This window comes from Notolabrus celidotus, chromosome 14 (assembly GCF_009762535.1).
Source record: "Notolabrus celidotus isolate fNotCel1 chromosome 14, fNotCel1.pri, whole genome shotgun sequence".
Taxonomy (NCBI): domain Eukaryota; kingdom Metazoa; phylum Chordata; class Actinopteri; order Labriformes; family Labridae; genus Notolabrus; species Notolabrus celidotus.
This window is the reverse complement of record NC_048285.1, coordinates 19,067,859-19,089,570: the sequence shown is the minus strand read 5'-3', so window position 1 is coordinate 19,089,570 and position 21,712 is coordinate 19,067,859. Positions and strand designations below refer to the sequence as shown.

Sequence of the window (21,712 nt, the reverse complement as noted above, 5' to 3'; positions counted from 1 at the left end):
GTGTGCGTCAGAAACTGGATCTGTCCTCATTTCATTCACTGGTTTCCTTCAGGGCACACACCCTTTGACCCCACAGACAAAAGAAGTGACAGGTAACATACTTTATGGAAATCATTATATAAACCGTGATCTGGAAAAGATCCAGTGACAGTTTTGTCTCAAGTTTCATTCACCACCACATGAGCATATCCTGCAGCAAGATATCAAAGAAGAGTTTGAAAAAGTGACAAATCTGGCAGTTAAAAATGACTACAACTTTAAAGGAAGTTGGAAAGTTATTTTGTCTACTGTGACTTGGCACTTTTGAAGACCTTAATTTTGATAAATGCAGTGCATGAAAGTTCATACTTTAATATGGATTCCTAAATTGCCCCTAAATGCTCCAAACTGTATTATACCGCCCCCTTATGGCGGACACATCTCATTCCCTGTGATCTACTGTTTTCACTGTTCACTTTTTCTTTTACATTTGAAGTTTCGACTATCAACTGCTGCAGATTTAGCAGCAAAACATAAGGAAAGAAGTAGTTCTATTTGAACTAACCCACAAGCCTTTGAATCTAGTACAACATTAAAAAAAATGGAACACCACTGCAAAGGAAGCCAGTGCAAAGAGCAACTTGTTCTGTGGCCTTGTTCACATTCCTCTGCAAGCTCTATCTGGTTTTTCAATCTTAGCTTACCTACAATAACTTGCACACTATGTCAGCCCAATGCCATTTCTATGTTTTTCATACAACATCCTTACAGGGACAGTTTGAAAAAGAGACAGGTGGTTGTATAAGAGAAACATTTATTATATCCTGAATATCAGTGAACAACAACAGGCAATGACAAACCCAGCAGCATGTGCGCCACCTGTTGGTAGGTTAAAGTGGCTGCACTCACCAGAAGCAAGTCTAGTTTCAAAGCCATCGCAACCAAGCTTTACTCTAGCATTTAGCAAACCCTTCCACCAGAGTAGACTGATTAGACAGTTTTATCAGAAGCAACAGCAGCTGATCAACTTCATGAACCATTGTGAAGACAGGGAGAACAAATCCCTTGTTTGGATGTTTGGATGCTCTTCTGGTTATCTTCGGGAACCACGGCTTGGGCCTTTGAATGGATTGTCCTATATTAAAGACAAAAGAAAAGAAGATAGAAAAAATATTTGAATCAGGCATACATTTAGTTAAAAGAGGTACAGCGTGGATCCTAGAACTCCAGATCAATAGTGTATTATCTCTGAGCCTTTCTTACATCATCATCATCACTGTCATCAAATGCAACTCCTCTTGATGACTGGCTCTGGCTCTGAGAGCCGTACTTAGTGAAGGATGACGATGATGAGGATGCTGGTCTGTGGTAAAAAAAACAAAAGACAGTTTTCATTAACCCATCTGTTATAAAATTCTCACTTGGTGGGAAAGAAAGCGAGATAGAGAGAGAAATAATCACTTCCATGCTGCAGATGAAAATAGACATACCTCGCAGGGGGTCTGGTAGTCTTCGTCACAGGTATATCTTCATCCGAGTCTTCAATGGTCAGCTGGGGATGGGAAGCAAGGTAGAGGATGGAAGAGTTTAACTAAGAAAAAGTAGGTTTTTCAATGTGTGTGAGTGTACTCCCTCGACTTACATCCTCTTCTTTGTAAGATGTGGAAACTTTGGCCCGAGATGATCTCTGGGATGTAGCTTGAAACGCTGAAAGAGGAATACGAAGAGAACAGTACATGTAGTAAACAGATTCATACACTGATAAGATGAGCTTTCTGTGCCTTCTCTGTTAAGTTTCAGTATGACTCATTACTTTTGTATACCTGATATTAACCTGTGCGTCCTTAGATCATAACACCCACACAGATACTCTCACACCGTCCTACCTTGCATAATGCTTCTACTTTGTGTTGGTGCTGAGGATTTTGTGGAGCGACCTCGACTGGCTGGCTTTGGTTCAGAAGCTGCTGCACCTTGATGGACAGAGAAAATAGTGAATACATGAATATACATTTCTCTACTTTGCCACATTGTATGAAATAAAAAGCCTCTTTAACCCTCCATAGTCTAAACTCAGGGTGACAATCATGGATGTTTCTGACTTTTCTGATTATTGGGGATGATTGCAAAACACTACTGGCAAACTGATACATCTCCCCTTAATTCTTCAACAAGAAGCAGCTACGATCACAATAAAAAAATGACCCATAGCATATCAACTTCTTAGAAAATGATCCCAAATGTGCTAGTTATGACTGTAAAATTACAATTTGAATCAACAACAGCAGTACACTGTAACGTTTTTTGTTGCAACATAGGCTTTAATTTCAAGGCAGGTCTACTCTTCTAGGTCTGAGGAGGAGCGTGTTAGCACAAAACGTCACTTTGTGCTGATAAACTCTTCAAGGAGCTTCCTGGTTTGTGGATCTTCATGTTTTTTTGATAGGCTGATTTATACTTCTGCGTCTCCCCTACGCAGCAGGGGCTGACGCAGACATGAGCCCCACATACTTGTGCGTCGATGTGTCCGTGTCGCGCAGCAATTCTCAGCCGAAACGCCTGAGGGCAGTGCGGTCTCTCTGATAGCCGGCCGCCTGCTTCCGGTCCCGCTACGATCTCTGTTTACTTTTCCACAGAGTTTCAGAGCGTGTTATGTTAATCTACAGCTGATACATGTTGCTGTTTATCATACAGACATGATTACATGAAGAATAGAGAGGAGGAGATGAAATACACGGCCGATGTGCGGCCGATGTCCGGGATCCCGGAAGTGCTGTAAATGCGGGAAAGACAAAGCCGCCGAGCGGACCAATCACAGAGCTTGCGGTCCACGTCGGCTCTACGGGGAGTTACATTTTGGAGGAGGTGCACGTCAGCTACGTGCGTAGGCCTCGGCGTAGATACGGGAGCTACGCGGACCCCCGGCGTAGGGTACGCCGTTGATTCAACGCAGAAGTATAAATCAGCCTTTACTTTTCCCGCAAAAAGGTTCACGGTTCAATCTTTTCATCTGCAAGAAATTTGTCCTTAACAAAATCAAACTAACTAAAAAACAAACCAGCAGCTATGGCATGTAGAAAGTAGCTCATACACAGGATTAAAATATGTGGAAATCTTTCTTTTTTGTTGTTGTTCTTTAACTAACTTGCTGCATAAAAACAAGCAAAACGCAAATATGTCCTCATGTTCCTTTTGCCGTCCTGAAAAACTTGTCCAAGTAAAAAAACATACACCTTCTTGGTGGCTGCCATACCTATAGTCATCTACCCATACATAAAAATACACAGCAACAGGTGACAAACTACTCAGTTCTCAGTTCTTTCAAAATAAAAGCACAAATGAATTCTGAAATATTCTACAATTAAAATGTTTCCAAACTCAACTTGTATTACTTTAACAAAAAGTAAATGATGAATTAAATACTCGAATATCTCCAACAGCATTAGTACTAAATTAGTGCACTAACATGGGTTCTGTAGTCCCTTACACTTTGGTTTACTGAGCAGTCACTCTGTAGGAGGTGTAAACTACCACTCAGGCACTTATTGGTGTATTTGCTGCGAGTCATTAGCTTGCACCGCGCCTAACTACGTATATATATATATATATAAATAAACCTCTCAGGGACAAATAACCAATGTGTATTTTTGACTTTCATTATATCAATGCCACTAATATTTCAACAACCTTACCTCTGCCCCTTCCCCGACTCCCCCGCCCTCTGCTCCCTCTCCCTCTGCCTCGTGTAGGAGCAGGGGGCGAGAATGAGTCTTCATCAGAGTCCATATTAACATCAGCAAGGTCATCTAATGTTGCCTGATCTAGAGGATCATCGCCACGCTCCAAACGGTGAGCTTTGGCTCTGTTGATGGCCTGTGAGAAAGAGAGATACACATTTAAAAAAACAGACAACACAGCGTTTCAGGTTCCATACACTGACCACTTACTTCTTTGATTTCATTTTCTTCCTCAGTCGTGTTCTTTTTGGAGTCTCTGAATTTTCTGATCTGAAGAATTAAAAAAAAAATGCAATCTTAGAATGACTTTAAACATCAACTTAGATAACCACATTTCCAATGTGAGCCGTTTTTCCTTACCTCGGTGTCTATATCCTGCTCTGTGGTAACTCCTCTGGCTTGGAGGTGGCGCTGTGTCTTCTCTAACTGATACGTGATCAGCTCTTCGATGGCATCTTTCTCGTCTTTGTCGACAAACTCCTGAATGGCCTTGCCCATGCCCTGCTCGGTCAGAAGGGACAGCTGCACCTTCTGTGAAGATACAAACTTTTTAAATATAATGTAGTAGAAACATGAGATGAAAGTGAGTGTTATAGCTGTTTACATGAAGATAATGTAAATCAGGATGTGTAGAGTACCTGTTCAGCTGCCTCAAAGTACTGTTTAACCAGATCCTCCACTCTCAGCCCCTCTACTGCTGTGGTTTTCAATATTTTGCTGTAGTCAACATTGACCTCATCTGGAAAAACAAAGATTAAAGTGTGTGATTAAGAAAAATAATGTACACTTATCTGTAATGTATACTAGCATTGTGATCCCTCATTGTCTAACCTTTAATGTCCTCCTTTTGCTCGCGCCGTCTGAGAAAATGAATGAGGTCTTTTGGGTTGGCTACACGTTCCACAAACTTCTGACTGAAGCGTGCAGTATTAAACGCCTCAAAGCCCCCACTGTAGTCCACCTGTGGGCGATGGAAAGGATCCAATTTCACATAGTGTTAATGCAAAGATTTGTGCAAATGGTTAAGTTGAGACCTTCTTACCCTCAGGCGAATCAGAGGTTTCTCTGGAGTGAGTGGACACCCAAGTCTTTCTCTTTCAGCTTCTTCTAACATCTCTGTGACCTACGTGAAGACAAGGGAGAGCACAGATGACGGACAAGAAGGGTTAGATATTGGAGTAAGAGCAGTTGGACTGACTTAGTTTGCTGGTGACTTCAACAGTTACCTTTGCATAGCAAAGGTTCTCCACTTTCTTTGTGACCTGGGGTGTTTCAGGCGTGAAGAGGTCCTGATAATCAGCCAGAACCACATCCTGGATGAAGAACTGACGCACCGTCTTTAACGGGATCTTCTGGAGGTTCATCTTACGACCTTTCACCCTCAGGAGCCCTATGTGCCTAAATCCAAACAAACACACAGTTTTGTTTCTTCCATGCTTTAGATCATAATCAGAATATGACCAATGTCAGTGTGTGTGTGTGTGTGTGTGTGTGTGTGTGTGTGTGTGTGTGTGTGTGTGTGTGTGTGTGTGTGTGTGTGTGTGTGTGTGTGTGTGTGTGTGTGTGTGTGTGTGTCTCTATTTTTACTTCTTAGTTGCCTCTCCAGGGGACAGAGAGGTGGCTACAGAGCTGCCGGGCTGTGTCACATAGAAGAGCTGCTGTTCGTTTCTAGTTGGTGTTATCAAACATTCGTGCTCGTGACCCCACACCACCAAGTCGAGAAACTCATCCAGGAACTGCTCAGGAATGTAGTTAGTGGGTCCATGTTTACTCCTGGTAAAATCACGCACAAAAACATTGAAGTGAAATCCTAAATGACAAACAACTTGTTTCAGGAGGTCATTCGGTAAAGATGAAATAAACCCAATAGATATTGAACATGCCAACTTATTAGTCAGGACACACACCTGTTCTGGTGGATGGCGAAGAGGTTAAACCAATCATCTTGATCTTCTTTGGGCCGAAGCATAGTCACCTGGTTGTTGACAAACATCCTGTACAAGCGCTCATCTGGGATAGAGCCTTTACAAACACAGAGAGAAAAATCAGCCTGAAACAGTAATTTAAATTCTCATTCTACCTGTGATCAGACTGAAACATATTATATAAAATGCACTTACCAAGACCATATAAGGCCAGCTTTGTGCTGCCTTTCTGCATGAGGACAGGACTCATTTCAATCCTCTCCACTGAGTGTGAGTGACCAAAGTGATTGACAAGACCAGAGGCACTGAGCAGATCCAACGCACACAAACCTTCAGCCTTGAGAAATACAGAAGCAGAATGAGATTAAAATAAATATACAGATTATACTGTTTAAGTTAAGACAATAGGTTTCGTCTATTGATCTGTTTTATCTTGAACTCACCCCAGTTGGGTCGTCATGATTACCATGAATACTGAACACAGGAATCGAGATGTTCAAGTTTTCATCCTGATAGTTCACCCAGGGGAACCTACAACATACCATCACAGACTGTAAAACAGCATTTCTATGACAGTTATTCAGAGAGAATACAGATTTTTGCTCTTATAAAAGACACAGATGCTTCGTGAACTGACTGGGTGGTGTTGAAGTTGACAGTCTGGTCACTGACAACGTTAAAGTGGATGGGTGTGTCCCCCATGCAGTATCGTCTCAGCATCGTGATGCAGTTGTGAAGGCATCGGCGTGTCGGCTTGTTTTCATGAAACAAATCACCACCCAGCAGGATGAAATCTACCTGCAAGCAAACAAGTGAGCAAAAAGAAAGCAACAAGCATTCAGAACAGGCAGACATTTGGGATGTCAATTCAAGCAAACAGATAAACAAACACACACATCCATAAACTTGCACGTACCTGGTTTGTCTTGGCACATTTCAGGATCTCATCGAGTGTGTTATAAGAGTCACCTCCACGGATGGCATCCTTCTCAAGGTAGCCGAGGTGAATATCTGTAGCAATCAAGATCTTGAAGGTATCCTCATCATCCCTGGAAAACACACACAAACACATACAGTATTTAAAAACAAAAACAACAAACATAATGTAATTCAGAACGCCCAGTGCAATTATACATTTGACTGCATCGTGCATTACATTAATACAAACGATATTATGCTTGAGGGTGTTTTAAAAAGTCATAAATCTAACAGACTCACAAGTTGCTCTCTGAGGACATGATGATGATGAGCGCTCTGTTTGCACAGACAGGTGGTCAGCAGGAAGCTTTGCTGCAAAAAAGACAGTATGGTTATATTAAATCCTCAATGAACTTAAAGCTGCTGTGAGGAACTTCTGGTGTGTATCGATTCTGGCGCCCCCTTGCGGACAAAGTGATACCTCTTATCTCTTCTCCTGCAAATGCAAAATTGATGTCTTCAGACAATAACCTCATCCTGTTGTCTTTTAACATTTATATTCATCACACACAATGTGATTATTTGCCATGAAAACAGCCAAAAAAAGGGTGTCTCTAGAGCAAGATGTGAATCATCTGTTCTGACACCTACCTCCTCAACAGTTTCAGGCATTAAAAATGACAACAGAGGAGGTATCGGTGTTGTTGTGGATGGTCTTGTTTGCTTTTGAGGGTCATAATGATGCATCAGTATCAGTTTCAGTCCGTTTCTCAGCCAGTTAAAAACTCCTCATAGTGCCTTTAAAGTACAGAAGCAGAAGCAGAACCTGCAGCACACCTGGTCTTCAACCAGCCTAAGACAGCTCATGTCACTCCCCTGCTCATTTCGCTACACTGGCTTCCAGTTGCAGCTCGCATCAGATACAAAACGCTAATCATGACTTACAGAGCAGTAACCAAAACCGCTCCAGTTTACCTGGAACCCCTCATCCAGGTCTACTACCCTTCTCGCCCACTACGCTCAGCCTCTGAAGAGCGTCTAGTGCTTCCAGCACACAAGGCCTCAAAATCACTAGCTGGACTCTTCTCTTCTGTTGCCCCTAAATGGTGGAATGAATTGGCCAACTCCATTCGATCTGCAGAGTCCCTCTCTACTTTCAAAAGACAGCTAAAGACCCAGCTCTTTAGGAAGCACTATGCACTTAGCTAGACTGTTCTCCACTGTTGTCCCCAGTGACAGATCATGTCTTCCAGCTACAATTGACTCACACTGTCCTGCTCTACTCTGGGAATCTGTGTTCAGGTCTTGAGTGACCCAGCACTTGGTACTTTGGTCATTATTGTGGTGATGTTAATTGTTGATGATGATAATGGAAGGTCTTAAATTGTTTGGTTGCTTCATTGTAGATGTTCCTTATTTTATTAAGAAAAAAAAATCCTTCTTTACTTTTGTGAATTGCCTTCACACTGCTTGGCAGTACCTGCACCCAAATTGACTTGAAGCACTTTGATACTCTTACTGATCTTGTTTCCTCTTGTCTAGATTTTTGCTTGTGTTGTTTTGTTCTCGTATGTACGTCGCTTTGGATAAAAGCGTCTGCTAAATGACATTGTAACATTGTAATTTACACACAGGAGATGCTAAAGAAACAGCTAATGTTACCTATGTTGAACATGCTAGGAAATACCACACTGTACAATAATAACCTAGAGAACTGTCAAAGTAGTATTCTATTATACTTCATGAAGCTTTCCACATACAAAACATCACAATTACACTCTGGTACATTGACAGCTAAAGTATTAGCTATAGTAAAGTATTAGCTAGCAGTAGTAACGTGTTACTGAGTGCTAACTAACTGCGAGGACAGTGAAAGAAGTTAACATTAGTTTAGCTTTCAATTTTGCCAGAAGCCATCGAGAGCAAGTCATCAATGTGATAGCTAACACGACATACGCTTATACCAATCGTTACAAGTGCAACAAGTTTGTAATAACCTTCAATGCGTCAATAAAACGTCATAGCTATACGTTATACATGCTAAACACTACTAAATGGAAGACATTACTTTCTACCCACCTCTTCTACACACCACAAGCATGCACACTTGTCCTTAAAATCCCGGCAAGTCTTGCAAGTCCTGTCCCCGCCTTTCGAAGGTGGCTTTGAGGTATTGTAGTTTTATTTTGAAGCAACGCCGTTTTGAACCGCTGAGTCCCTGCGTAAAGAAACTACATTTCCGGTCAACACATAGTGTGCGTTAGTTTTATACTTCAAGGTACGCCGGTCTTCCTATCAATCGAAGAGTAGTACTGCGCATGTGTGCTAAGTGACTGACGGGCAGGGCTAGGCAGGATATCATTCAGACCCATCAGAAATCCTGGATTGTGTGTGGCTTGTCAAGTGATGTTTTCTTTTCACAGCCCATACTAGCCTTAGTAGTTGTAGAAACGGAGCTTAGCATGCAAGCTATGAGTCGTAGTTAAAAAAAGGCTCGGCTATATGTCTCTGGTGGACTACATTAAGCTTATTTTGCACATTTTTAATAGCAGGTTCAGCACAAGCGAGGCACACTGGATAGGCTGCAGTCAATGGAGAGTCTGTCAAAAACAGCCGCTTCTGATGCCCCGCGGGAGACGGTAGCTGTACACCAATTTCCTCATTTGAAATCTGTTTGTTTATGCAGTTTGTATTAGCCTAAGAGTTAGCTAAAAGCAAACCAGGTACTGTTGCTACAACTCAGACCAGCCGATGCTGCAGACTGGGAAAGTAAACTTAGCTGTCATCTGTCATCTGTCATGTGTTATTTGACTTCAGCTGCAAGGAGAAACACGTTAAGATCAGTTTAAGCATGCTTTAGAGGTTTAGTGTATATTTACTTGATGTACTCTATTTGCTGATTATTGCTCATAATTGATCATCTATATTACTGATATGTTATTCACGTCTGCAGTATTAGCCATATAGTGTGCTTTCTTTCTTTTTCAAGTTTCTTTTTATTTAAGTTCAAGATAGATTTATACAGCACATTCTCAGATGAGCACTTTTTTTCACAAGAAAAAACAAAAACAAAGAGGACAGACAAAATTACAACAAACAAAGAAAACATAACAGTCCATGTGTAGCAGTGAACTAAGGAAGTTACAGTACAGCTGTAGATTTACCTGAAATCCGTTCTATGGGGGTTAATGAACTCAATCCATCCTTTCCAACAGTTATCAAAAACATCACTTTTGAGCCTCAGAGTAAACATTAGTTTTTCCATTACAAAAATGTCATGCATCACATTAAACCAATCTACTGATGCAGGTGAATCTTGACATAACCACTTTTTCGTTATGGCTTTTTTGCTGGCCACCAGCATTACTCTAAACATGTACACTCTGGAAAAGCCGAGAAGTTGAGGTGGCATCTTACCTAGATACAATACCTGAAAACATAAATCCATCTTGATTTTTAGAACTTGTTCCAGGCTATCTCTGATTGACTTCCAGTAATTTTCAATCTCTGAACAATCCCATAACACATGAAAGTGGTTTGCTCTCTGAGTCCCACACCCTCTCCAACATGCTGTCTGCCCCTCTGAATGTTTTTGTACAGGTGTTATAAAAAACCTAACCAAGGTCTATAGTGTGCTTTCTAACATCCAGTGTTGTTTCTTCACAGCTCTATCCACGGCCACCCAATGGAGTTGTATCTGACAGCCTGTCACTCACATCTTATAAAGATTACCCCTCTCACCGTCCCTTCATCAACACACATGTGCATCACACTCCTCAAACACGCACACATCAGTCATTTCTCTCATCATCACCCAGCAAGGCATTCCCAGAGACCAGCAGTTCAGGTAACTTTCTGCTTTCCCATAGTTTCCATTCAGATGTTGTCAGATGGTGTTTCTCAGCTCCATGGTTACAGCATGTGCAACATGATGCCACACTACTTGAATGTCTCTGATGCACAGGCATCTATTCATCCTTTAACATTAGACTCTCCTTCTATTCCAATGTAAAATCGTATCTTATTACAACATGGCTATGATAACAACCTAAATATATATGAAGTCCATCAGTATATTCCCACATGTATCCTTTCTTGTACCTTATTTCTCACACACAATGCATGTGTGTGTGCTTGTGTAGCGATCCTCTCTGCCCTGAGGAACCTCCAGGAGAAGATCAGGAGGCTGGAGATGGATAAAGGAAAAGCTGGACTCAGGATACACACTCTGGGGCAAGATGCATCACACACCCATCTGCAGAGTGAAAGAGTTTCAAGGAGAATTTTAAGTGATCAGATAGCCACACAAAAAGAAAGAGGAGACCAGTCTGACTGCAATCAAGGTTGGTGTGTGAATAAGATTTTGCAAATGTTGAATATTTTTTTCATTCATGTCTCCTCTCTCTTGTAGTTTATGGTGTCCTATTGTTTGTCTTTGCAGTGTTAATCGGCCACCTGGCTGCTGCAGAGTCTCGCTGTGCAAAGTTGGAGAGACAGCTGGATCACATGAAGAGGATGCTGCGTAGTGCCAAGGCAGACAGAAGCAGCCTGCTCAAACAGCAGGTTAACAATGTTCCTTAATGTCACAGGCTGTGATGATAGAGATGCAAAGACATTCCACTTAAAGAAGCTCAAAATAATTCATAAATGCAGTGTTTCTTTTTGTGCAAAGATTTATTAAACTGTATTAATTGTTCTCTAAACATACAGGTTTCCATGGAGACAGCCAAGTCAGCTGATAAACTGTCTGATCCAGTGTCTGAGCATGCCCAGTTGGAGAAGCTTGAGCGACTGGAGCAGGAGTATCTTCGGCTGACACGCACACAAAACAGTGCAGAGGTACAGACAAAGACAAAGACAAAGGTCATTTTCAGTTGTCACTGACCTGAACTACTTAGATGCATTAATCCAAAGTTCTACATTTGCCTTCAGATCAAATGGTTATACATCCCTAAGATTGTTTTCAGACTATCTGTCTGCAAACTACAGAAGAGGATAAGGGCCATTAGGAAACATCTTTTTGGAGGGTTGCCAATCAAAGACATTTTTTTAGGTGTACATTTGTTTTTATTCTGAGATTGAAGTCAAAAAATGTTGAAAGGCGCCATTTTTTTTCATTCTGACATTGAAGTCGGAATTATGACTTTTTTCAGAACTATTTTTAAGGTGTAATATTTTTTAAATTCTGAAATTAAAGTCGGAATTTTAATTTTAATCTTAGAATTCTGATTTAAATCTCAATACCAAAAATGATTTACACCTTAAACATTTTATTTGCTCACCTGCTCTCCAAAAAATGTTTTTTCAGTGGCCCTAATCCTCATCCATAGCAAACAAAACAAACACTGATGAATAATAATCTTTAAAGCTTTATTGAGTCTTGTGTCACAGTGGGGAGAAAATGGTGGAAAGAGGACCCAAGTGCAGATTTAAAACAAAAGTATCATCAGAACTTGCTAAAAACATCCAAGAATGAAATCCAAATAAAACACAGGGAACACAAGAAAAGAAACACATGGAGAACACAGGACAGGTGAAACCGAGGATTAAATACACAGAGTAATCAACACAGGTGTGAACACAGGACACAGGTGAAGCTAATCAGGTTAATCAAACAAGGAGGGAAACACACAAGGGCAGGAAGTAAAACTAAACTGGACACACAGGGAAAAGGAACTACACAATAAAACAAGAAAACACAAGACTAGACTAAGAAACACAAAAAAAATACAACAAGAGACATGGATAACTAAACACACAAAAGAGACATAGGATAACTAATACAGAATAAACACGGGGAGGAACCAAGGCAAGAAATACAAGGAAACATATAATCTAAACATCAATTCATGACAGCTTGCCTTCATTACCGGTAGACTTGCACTTGCCCAGAATTCAAGGCTCTAGTTTCCCTTAAATATTTTCTGTTTTTTGGTGAAATGCTGAATACTCTCCATCTGTTTTTAGGGAAAGTCTGTCATTGGTTAAATGTTCCTGTAGGTTGTAATTAATCTGTGATGAGGTGGCACAAGTAGGAAATCATATTTTGGAAGTGTCTGCAGCCTTACAAAGGGTTGGTGTTATTGGGTTTGGGTTAGGGTTAGGGTTAAGGTTAAGGTTAACAGATTACTGATTCAAATTTTTAATTACTCAGGTAGAGTGACCAAAAAGTTAATATTTCATCAGTTTGGAAAATTTCTGCTAAATCGTTTAGTTACATTTTCAGTCTCTACTTGGCCGCAACTAGATTTGAAATATCAGACCTGAAAGCTTAAATCTCTCACTGATTTTCTTTTTTGAAGGCTAGGCCCTGATGAGAGAAAGACAGTCATTTCTCTTGTTATCATTGTTCACTCAGTAACAATGATTTGGTGTCTGATTGTGGCAGATGAAGATTCGGGGGCTGGAGATGAAACTACTGGAGGAGGAGCACCAGAGGAAGCTGGTTCAAGATAAGGCCAATCAGGTACCGAGTCTCTGTAGCAACTATTTTCTTCCTTGTAAATAACATTGACAGCTTGTAATGTTTTTCAGAGGAGGTGAAGTCTTTTGTTTTGTATTTCTTCAGCTGCAGACAGGTTTGGAGGCCAATAGGATTCTACTGCAGTCAGTGTCACCTCGCCTGTCTTCTAGACAATCCAAAGAGAAGAAGTCGGATTCAAAGGTAAAGACCTTCATTCGGTTTTACTTCACTAGTCTCCGTAAGAAGATTAAGAATATGTACAGAGGTTTAGAGGTTTTTATAAAAACTACCTATGCACATTTTTTGAAGAGAAAGAGATCAAATGAATTAATAAACAATGATAAAAGTAACACTTTGTTGAGGGCACAGTTCATATTCTTGTTTAAGCATTTTTTCCAGAGGATCACATTTTAGTACGTGTCTTTCTTTCCAGAAACAGTCATTTCCATCACCACAGCTATCACCCTGCACACAGCCACACTACAGACTGAGCCTCAAGGATGTTCCTTTTGTGGCTGGAACGGTAACATGAGCATGCATTCATCCAGGTTAAAACACTGGAATAAAGCTGAATCTAGTTTAAATCTTTAGCGTTCCTAACTCTGGCTCTCTCTGTCTCCTCTCCCTCTTGACTCTCAGTCAGTGGGCTGCAGCCACTCAGTCCGAGCTAACGTCCAGTCAGTTCTGTCTCTCCTGAAGCAACACCAGCCTCACCTCTGCAACAGCCGCGTCCTCTCCAACAGTTATGAGACGGCGGAGAATCGCAGGCACTCCAACTCTTCTTCTTCTTCATCCTCTGCTAGTGAAGAGGAGCTTTCGGAGCTGCTGCAGGCACTGCAGGAGGAGCTGCGACTCATGAGCTTGTGAGTGTATATTCAAGTAAGAGCTCAATGGAGGGTATATTTCTTTAAATGGTATAACATGTTATCTATTGTGTGTGCGTGTGTTAATTTGCAGGGAGCAGGACGAGTTAATACGGCATGTGGAGGCCAGTGTAACTGGAGGGGAGAGAGGAGAGCTTCAGAGGGAGCAGGAGAGGCTGCTGCTGAAGATGGAGAGGAAAGGAGAGCAGATCAGTAAGCTCTACAAACACAAGACACAGGTAAGTCCTCACAGAAAAAAACACTTCAGATCACTCACAACCAGATGGCTAAGATTTGATTTGGTTTCGTCTCTCCAATAGATGAAGAAGTTTAGAAAGGAAGCTGACTCCAGGCGTAATGAGGTGAGAGTAACAACCACTGTGTCCACTAGAGGTCGCTCTGCTGGATCAGTCAAAGCTCGACCAGGAGAGAGAAGCAGGAGGAACCTGAAGCTGCTGAGGGACATGAAGGCTCTACAGACTTCATTACAGACCTGAAACCCACCAGGACATGGCCACAGCCTGCTGGGTTCACCTTACTGGCTCTACATACATTCCTGCAACCATGATGTCACCACACACATTGCCACTGAATAATGTGACTAGTGAATAATACTGACCGGCCTGAAAGAAGTGTCCTTTCTTGAATATATAACATATCCGTTATATCACATATATAACATCCGTTGAAAACTCATTTTCCCTTACTGTATTAGAACATATGTAGCAACTCTTAAGAGACTGTGTTTATCAGTCTAAGTGCATTTTATCATAGCAGTTACATTTTTGTCCGTCCAGTCATTCTAGTGTCTAACAGCCATACAAAATATGTTCATTTATAGTCGACTCTTTCTTCAGCTTTCCCACGTAAGAAGCTGTGTTTTTATATTTCATGGAGCTATTGCCTCAAACATCTGTATGAATCTTTATTTTTTTAAACTTCATGGTTAAATATTTACCAGCAGAGGGCAGAAATTCTCAAAACTTGTACCTCATCTTTTTGTGCAAGTAAGGATGCAATCTGGCTCAAAGTTTTCTGGGTATTTCTAAAATGTATAGTAATAAATGAGTCCCAGAAAATACATAAAGTGCTGAAATATTTTTATAGTAAAGCCAACTCCTCAGGATGCTGAAACATTCCCTGTTTGCCTGATAGTCACATATTGTCAGATTTTATGAAGTGGTCTGTGGTGATGAAATGGTTTGATACATATTTTTGTCCTCAAGAAAACTACACTGTGCTGTATTTTGTTACAAAGACTGAATGACCTTGATAGGTCAGATTTATGAGTGTATACACACGTGCTGTTAAATGAGAATATTTGTATTTATTACTTTAGGTGTGTGGATTCTGGTGTTTTTTGACAATCATGAGTGCACTATTTTTTTTGCTTTGGTGACGAAGTAAATCATCCCCTGAACAGAACAATAGCACTGAAAGTATCTGTTTTGTATCTCATTCCTGTAACATGATTTATTGTACATATTTATTTCATAATGTTTTTCTTCTACAAGTTATTTTAGTGATGTCAGTATCATAATTTCAGATTTGGATAAATAGGCCTGCATTATTCCCCTCAGTACAAGAAAAGAAGGCCGTCAGCATTGGCAGTAATCGCAGAAGTCACCAGACAATGACACAAAATCCAACAAGCATGGACTTAAGAAATCGGGAGACTGAACATTGTTCCAACAACTATATAAAAAATATATATTTTTCCTTGTAAATTTGCAGCATATCTGTAATAACATTCTTACATATCACAGTGCATTTGGTGAATACGATATCTGAAATTTTAAATATCTGAAATAGAGAACCTAATACACATGAATGGCAAAAGTGACCTCATTAGAAATAAGACATTGTAATAATGTCAATATCTGAGATGACATTATGGATAGCTGAAATTTCATTATGACTTGGAAGTATTGAATTATAGATATCTGTTATTTATATAACATAAGTTAAATCAACTTGCCAAACTTAAAATTATTTAAAAAATCTGTAATATGTTTTATTTTAGTCAGAACTGTATTGTTAGGAATAAGAACTATAACAGTATAATGTAATATAAGCACAGTGACATTCTTCCTATTTACAATTGTTATTTAAGATATCCACAATGTCATTCTTTCTGTCCACAGTCAACATTTTACTGCAATAAAAAAAAACATCTCAGATATCTAGTCTAGTTGTTACCAGTCAAAATGTATTTTGGATGTTCAAAAGTTCATCTGGAATGATAGTTGTCATTTTTGATCTCTAAAAATGAAATGCTGAATAATAACATTTGGATTAAAAATACCTGAAGTTTAAGTTTCTTAAATGATCTTAAATGTTAAAACCACTTGCCATAGCAGCTTAAAACAATGACTCTTAACAGCCATTGGGGGTACAATTATCTTATTTTCTAGGTGTAATAAAACTCATGTTCAGTTGTCAGACAATGTTTTCAATGTTTTTGGATGAAAATATTCTTATTAAAAAATATTCACCACAAATTGTTAACCACAATTTCTGACAGAGCTAGCAAAATCAGTATTTCTGTCTTCAGTCATGTAAATAAATACATTTTATTGTGTTGTTTTAATAATAAAGTGAGCTACAATAAGGCATATTTTTAAAGAAAATTACATTAAATGAGCTTCAAATGTATTCGAACACTTCATAACACTGATATGTCTCTAATAATGGCTCAATGAACGTTAAAGGTGCTTTGCTTTCATTTTGACATTCTCACATGAAACACTAGTAAGCGTTACAGGGAGCCTTCTGTACCCACGCAGAGACTTGTTGGTCACATGTTGAAAAACACACGTGGCCCCCTTGACGACACATTTCATTTTACAGGATGAAAACATACAAAGATAAATAAACAATGCTCTTGATGTTGCTCCCGGGAACTGAGTCAGTGGCCATAATTGTCTGTAAAAGTGCTGTCACCTGCACCCATAACGACACCCAAAGTTCAGAGCAGAGTCCAGACATCTGATCCTCACTGAAGAGGCCCTCGGGTGTCATCACTGCTGACCGGGCCTGGATCGCCATGGCAGAGTGAAAACAAACACCTGTAACCAGAGTCCTCTGTTTGTGTGGTCAGGTGTGATAAAATCGGTCTGCTGGTTCGCTCTGTAAGAGCTCCAATCTACTCTGACCTAAATGAAGTCCATGTGTGCGTTTTGTCTCATGGTCCACATCCAAAGTCGATTCAATGTTCTGCTTAATCCCTCATGAATCTGTCTCAGATATTGAGGCCAGCTCTGTGATTTTAGGCCCCTCCTGGTGCTTCTTAAGAACTGGCCTACTGGTGTAAATGTCATCCACGGGTAGAAGGAATGTGACAGTTTTTACCTTTGTCCTGAAAGGTCAAAGAAAGTGGAAGGGTTTTATGTCTGCAAAGCTGAACATACGCAGCGTAAGGTCTGCATGGGAGAATTCACAGCATCACATATATAATAACTACAGTTAAAAACACACCACAAACCAAACTGTATGCAACAATGTTGTTTAAATCTCTAGGACTAAAGGCTGCCTTTATTACCTGTTTTTGTGCACATATTCCTGCAGCGAGTGCCTGTTGTTAACCTCTCTGGCTGAATTACCAAAGATGGCATTTCCATGGTGATGGTCGATGTCTTCTTTTAGTCGTCCCCATCCAGAGTCCTTCCTCTGTGCCCTGTCCACCCCTCCTTCTGACATGGTCACCCCTGACAGGTTGGAGCCAATAGAATACCTTCTGACAGTCATGACAGTGTTCTCTGTAAAATAATAGGAAAATAATATACTTTAAAATATGCTAGCAGATATCCATCCATCCATCCATTTTCTTCCGCTTATCCGGGGTCGGGTCGCGGGGGTAGCAGTCCAAGCAAATTGACCCAGACATCCCTCTCCCCGGCGACACTTTCCAGCTCCTCCTGGGGAATCCCAAGGCGTTCCCAGACCAGGCGGGAGATATAATCCCTCCACCGCGTTATGGGTCTACCCCGGGGCTAGCAGATATCACACAACAATAAATTGATGTTTTAATTTCAAGTAAATTTCATGTGTTAAAACTTTCCATGTCTTACAGCGAATTCATGGTTTTCTTGTACGTTTTCACATGTGGTTGCCTTTTCAATAAATATCAGGCCACTTCTAAAAAACAAAAGTGCAAATTTATTGAGTTTTAATATGGGAGCCGTAGGATAAAGGGTCATTAGCACATGTTTGACAAATTCCACAGAAGAAAACCTGAATATTTCTGCTCTTCCTCATAATATGTTGTTGTCACTGTGTCATCCAACTCCACAAAAGTGTTACTAAATCACCGGAGTTCTGCTTTAAATGTTGCCAATTAGAGGCAACTGAAGTGCATTATGGGAACTGAGGTAGCTGAAGTATCCAGGTGTTGGACTGATGCTAAGGAGAAAAATCGGACCATCTCTCCTGTCCCAATTAAAATTCTAAATGTCACTCTGTGATTTTAATTGATTTTTTCATGCAGTTTAATTTAAGTATCAGGCCACATCATTTTACTGTTTATTTAAAAACTTTTTTTTAACTTTCTTTAAAGGCCCTGTGAGGAGTTTTGAACTGGCTGAGAAACAGACTGAAAATGATACTGATGCCTCTTTATGACCTTCAGCAGCAAACAAGACAATCAGCAACAACACTGACACCTTCTCTGTTGTCATTTTTAATGCCTGAAACCACCCTGAGGGGGTAGGTGTCAGACCAGATGATGGACATCTCGCTTCAGAAACAGCCTTTATTTGACTGTTTTAATGGAAAGTAATCACATTGCCTGATAAAGTTGACTTTTAAAAGACAACAGGATGAGGTTTTTGTTGAAAACACTACTTTTGCATGTATAGGACAAGAGATAAGAGGTATCACTTTGTCCACAAGGGGGCGCCATAATCAATACAAAACAAAAGTTCCTCACAGCAGCTTTAAGTTCATTGAGGATTTAATATAACCATACTGTCTTTTTTGCAGCAAAGCTTCCTGCTGACCACCTGTCTGTGCAAACAGAGCTCTCATCATCATCATGTCCTCAGAGAGCAACTTGTGAGTCTGTTAGATTTATGACTTTTTAAAACACCCTTAAGCATAATATCGTTTGTATTAATGTAATGCACGATGCAGTCAAATGTATAATTGCACTGGGGGTTCTGAATTACATTATGTTTGTTGTTTTTGTTTTTAAATACTGTATGTGTTTGTGTGTTCATGTGTTGAACTGGTTTGAAAATTGTTAAATTCAATAAATTAAGCATCGAGTTGAATTAATAATACTATATTCTCTATTAAGCAACATATTAAAAATAATTTCAAACACATAAAAATAAAATACGTCCAAAAGAAGTCCTGAAGTGCCTTATTTCCTACCTTTGTATTGTCCCTCCAACACCGGCGCAGATGCATTCCTCCTCAGGTTCACGTAGGGGTTTTCCAGCTTCTCTGATTCTGGGGAAACCTTGCTGCATTCCCCTGACATGCCCCGCTGTCCAAAGTCCCCCCTCAGCTCTCGGTTCTCCTCCTCCAGCTTCTTGATCTCGTCGCGCATCTCCATGATGACGTGCGCCAGGCTGCGCGTGCTCTCCATGCTGCTGCTGCTGCGCTGCCAGTACCACGGCTTCCCATACACCGGTGGGGAGTCATGCAGGAGGAGCTCACCGTGCTGCTGGGGCTCTAACATGCTGCTCCTCCTCAGGGGGGGTTTTGTGGTCTACCTAGTATGTGCCTGTGCGCTCAATCTCAGCCAAGATCTTGTTCTGAGGAAGATTATGTCGCCTTTCACCACTTATACAGCTGAAAGGACTCCGGTGATCAGCCAGCGGCACACAAAGGATGTTTTATTAATCAGGTCTGGAGTCCAGTTTCAGGAAAACCAAGCAGGGGTCGGAAATGAAATGTGCACTGCAAAGGAGCTTGCACGGCGGGAGATCTACTAAAGAGAAAGCGGCAGGCTCACTCAAATATGAAGACTCTTGGACCACTTTTTGGTCCTCAGACACGCCTAGACATAGCAGCTTCATTTTTCAACTCAAGGAAAGACAGGATGAACAGATTTTTTGGCACCCCTCTCTTCTTGATGTAATGACCATGTCTCAGCAGGGATAACAATATCCGCCCTTAAATTATTAATTAAATCTGTCAACAGAGATAAATCAAGGAAAGAAACTGAGAAAGCAGCTTTCAGTATTCTTCCTACCTATAAGGTGATGCCAAAAGAAAGCATTTTAAAAACTACATCAATGAAAAGATCTACAGTATGTCTTTTCAATGCACACACATCTTCAGCAGTTCTCATGTAAAATACAGCCAACACTACAAATATACAGGAGAATAGGAGGTAAACATTTGAAGAAAACAACATGCTGTGTAGAATGATCTGCCAGACCAGGGCAGCTGACAGGGGGGGACAACCGGGTCAGTTGTCCCGGGCCCTGGGTTAGTTGGGGGCCCAGAACTGAGCTGAGCCTTGTACTTGGCACAGGCAAACCTGTCAATTTTCTGTTTATGCCACCATTCAGCAGCCTATCTGAACAGTAAAGGAATTGTAGCTTGTCATTCATAGATATGCTTCCTTAGAACAGCACACTACAAAAGGGTCAGCAAGTGATACAGTAGTATATGGCAGTGTTTTTCAACCTTTTTTTAGCCAAGGGACATTTCTTACATTAAAAAAAATCCAGAGTCACACCACCAACCAAAAGTTTTACAAAATGACACATTTAGTCTCTCAATTTATGAACCTATTTATCTGAGAGAGGGACTTTGGCAACTTCTTTAACTGCGTCAGTGCAAAGCATCTTATTTACAATGACTTTTGCAGGTAGTATTAATGTCCCTGCCACAGTGTGTGGCTTTTTTGATTTGGCTACGAGTTCAGCTACTAAGTAGCTAGCTTTGAGAGCTCTCTCAGAACCCGTTGTAGTTTTTCTCATAAAAGTTGCCTTTTCCACCACCCATATTACTCTCTTCATCCAGGTTGGACTTCTATCCAGGGCCAAGTTTGGAGTTTTCATTTGTCCTTTTTGAATATTTATCCATCGCTGTTGTATGCCTACGTCTTGTCACATACACCTCTCGCACATCATTAATTCTATTGTCTTAAATTAACAAGGTCATTAGTGTGCTTCATTGCCACCCAGTGGGTGGGTAGCACAGGTCAGTACATGGAGTACTGAATTACTCCGCCAGTCACTACACTGCAGGCACAGACACACTACATGGCAAATTGTTTGCAGGATATGAATAATATATTTTTTTTGACTAAGTGAAATTGGAAAATGTCCCACGGAACACCTGACGATCTGTCACGGCACACTAGTGTGCCACGGCACAGTGGTTGAAAATCACTTGTTTTATTGATAGCACAGCAGTTAGCTAGCTTGCTAACTTCAATACTGTTATAAGGACATTTTTGCATGTAAAGTTACAGTAACCCACCCGGGATTAAACAGTAAATAAATGACACTGCAAATCAAGTCAACTAATACACAGGGTTCCCACGCGTCCTGGAAAACCTGGAAAAAAGTTGACCAGTTTTCCAGTACTGGAAAACACCTGGAAAATGGGAGAAAAAGTAAAATGTCCTGGAAAATCACATATAGTCCTGGAAAATTATTCCAACATGGCTGCGTTTGACCTGACCCTATTAACAAAACACATCCCCATTCATTGAAAGTTGAGTTCACGCTGTGCTGGAAAAGACAGCGACACTGCACAACTTTTTTCACATCTTTTCTCCTTCACTTCATAATCATGCATTCACAGAAAACGGGGGTATATTGTTTATGTTTTATGGTACATTTGGCTCAATTACCGTACTCTAGC

The 21,712-nt window shown here is 40.5% G+C and overlaps 3 protein-coding genes across 4 annotated transcripts; 1 reads left to right on the top strand and 2 right to left on the bottom strand.

The window, feature by feature from the left end:
- Window positions 1–775: 775 nt before the first annotated feature.
- mre11a (MRE11 homolog A, double strand break repair nuclease) lies at window positions 776–8,793 on the bottom strand. The gene is made up of 20 exons (XM_034700867.1): window positions 8,639–8,793; window positions 6,860–6,931; window positions 6,558–6,690; window positions 6,279–6,439; window positions 6,085–6,172; window positions 5,837–5,978; window positions 5,624–5,738; window positions 5,304–5,489; window positions 4,943–5,114; window positions 4,759–4,839; window positions 4,548–4,677; window positions 4,355–4,455; window positions 4,077–4,247; window positions 3,927–3,986; window positions 3,672–3,852; window positions 1,866–1,952; window positions 1,622–1,686; window positions 1,470–1,531; window positions 1,243–1,342; window positions 776–1,114 (listed from the first exon to the last, which is right to left on the bottom strand). The coding sequence occupies exons 2-20, from the start codon at window positions 6,877–6,879 to the stop codon at window positions 1,073–1,075; spliced, it is 2,097 nt and encodes a 698-aa protein (XP_034556758.1). The 5' UTR covers window positions 6,880–6,931; window positions 8,639–8,793; the 3' UTR covers window positions 776–1,072.
- An 86-nt stretch (window positions 8,794–8,879) lies between these two features.
- Window positions 8,880–15,706, top strand: cep57 (centrosomal protein 57). 2 transcript variants are annotated; one of them, XM_034700869.1, is made up of 12 exons: window positions 8,880–9,198; window positions 10,226–10,406; window positions 10,702–10,902; window positions 11,001–11,122; window positions 11,270–11,398; window positions 12,948–13,025; window positions 13,128–13,223; window positions 13,456–13,545; window positions 13,662–13,885; window positions 13,980–14,124; window positions 14,206–14,247; window positions 15,466–15,706. In XM_034700869.1, the coding sequence occupies exons 1-12, from the start codon at window positions 9,151–9,153 to the stop codon at window positions 15,520–15,522; spliced, it is 1,413 nt and encodes a 470-aa protein (XP_034556760.1). In that variant the 5' UTR covers window positions 8,880–9,150; the 3' UTR covers window positions 15,523–15,706. The 2 variants fall into 2 exon arrangements, with proteins under 2 accessions (XP_034556760.1, XP_034556759.1); XM_034700868.1 differs by having other exon boundaries at window positions 8,882–9,198; window positions 14,206–15,706.
- Window positions 15,707–16,490: 784 nt separating this feature from the next.
- LOC117825184 lies at window positions 16,491–19,855 on the bottom strand. Its single transcript, XM_034700871.1, has 3 exons — window positions 19,259–19,855; window positions 17,427–17,643; window positions 16,491–17,243 (listed from the first exon to the last, which is right to left on the bottom strand). Exons 1-3 carry the CDS (start codon window positions 19,566–19,568, stop codon window positions 17,114–17,116), a joined length of 657 nt encoding a protein of 218 aa, XP_034556762.1. The 5' UTR covers window positions 19,569–19,855; the 3' UTR covers window positions 16,491–17,113.
- Window positions 19,856–21,712: the final 1,857 nt, after the last annotated feature.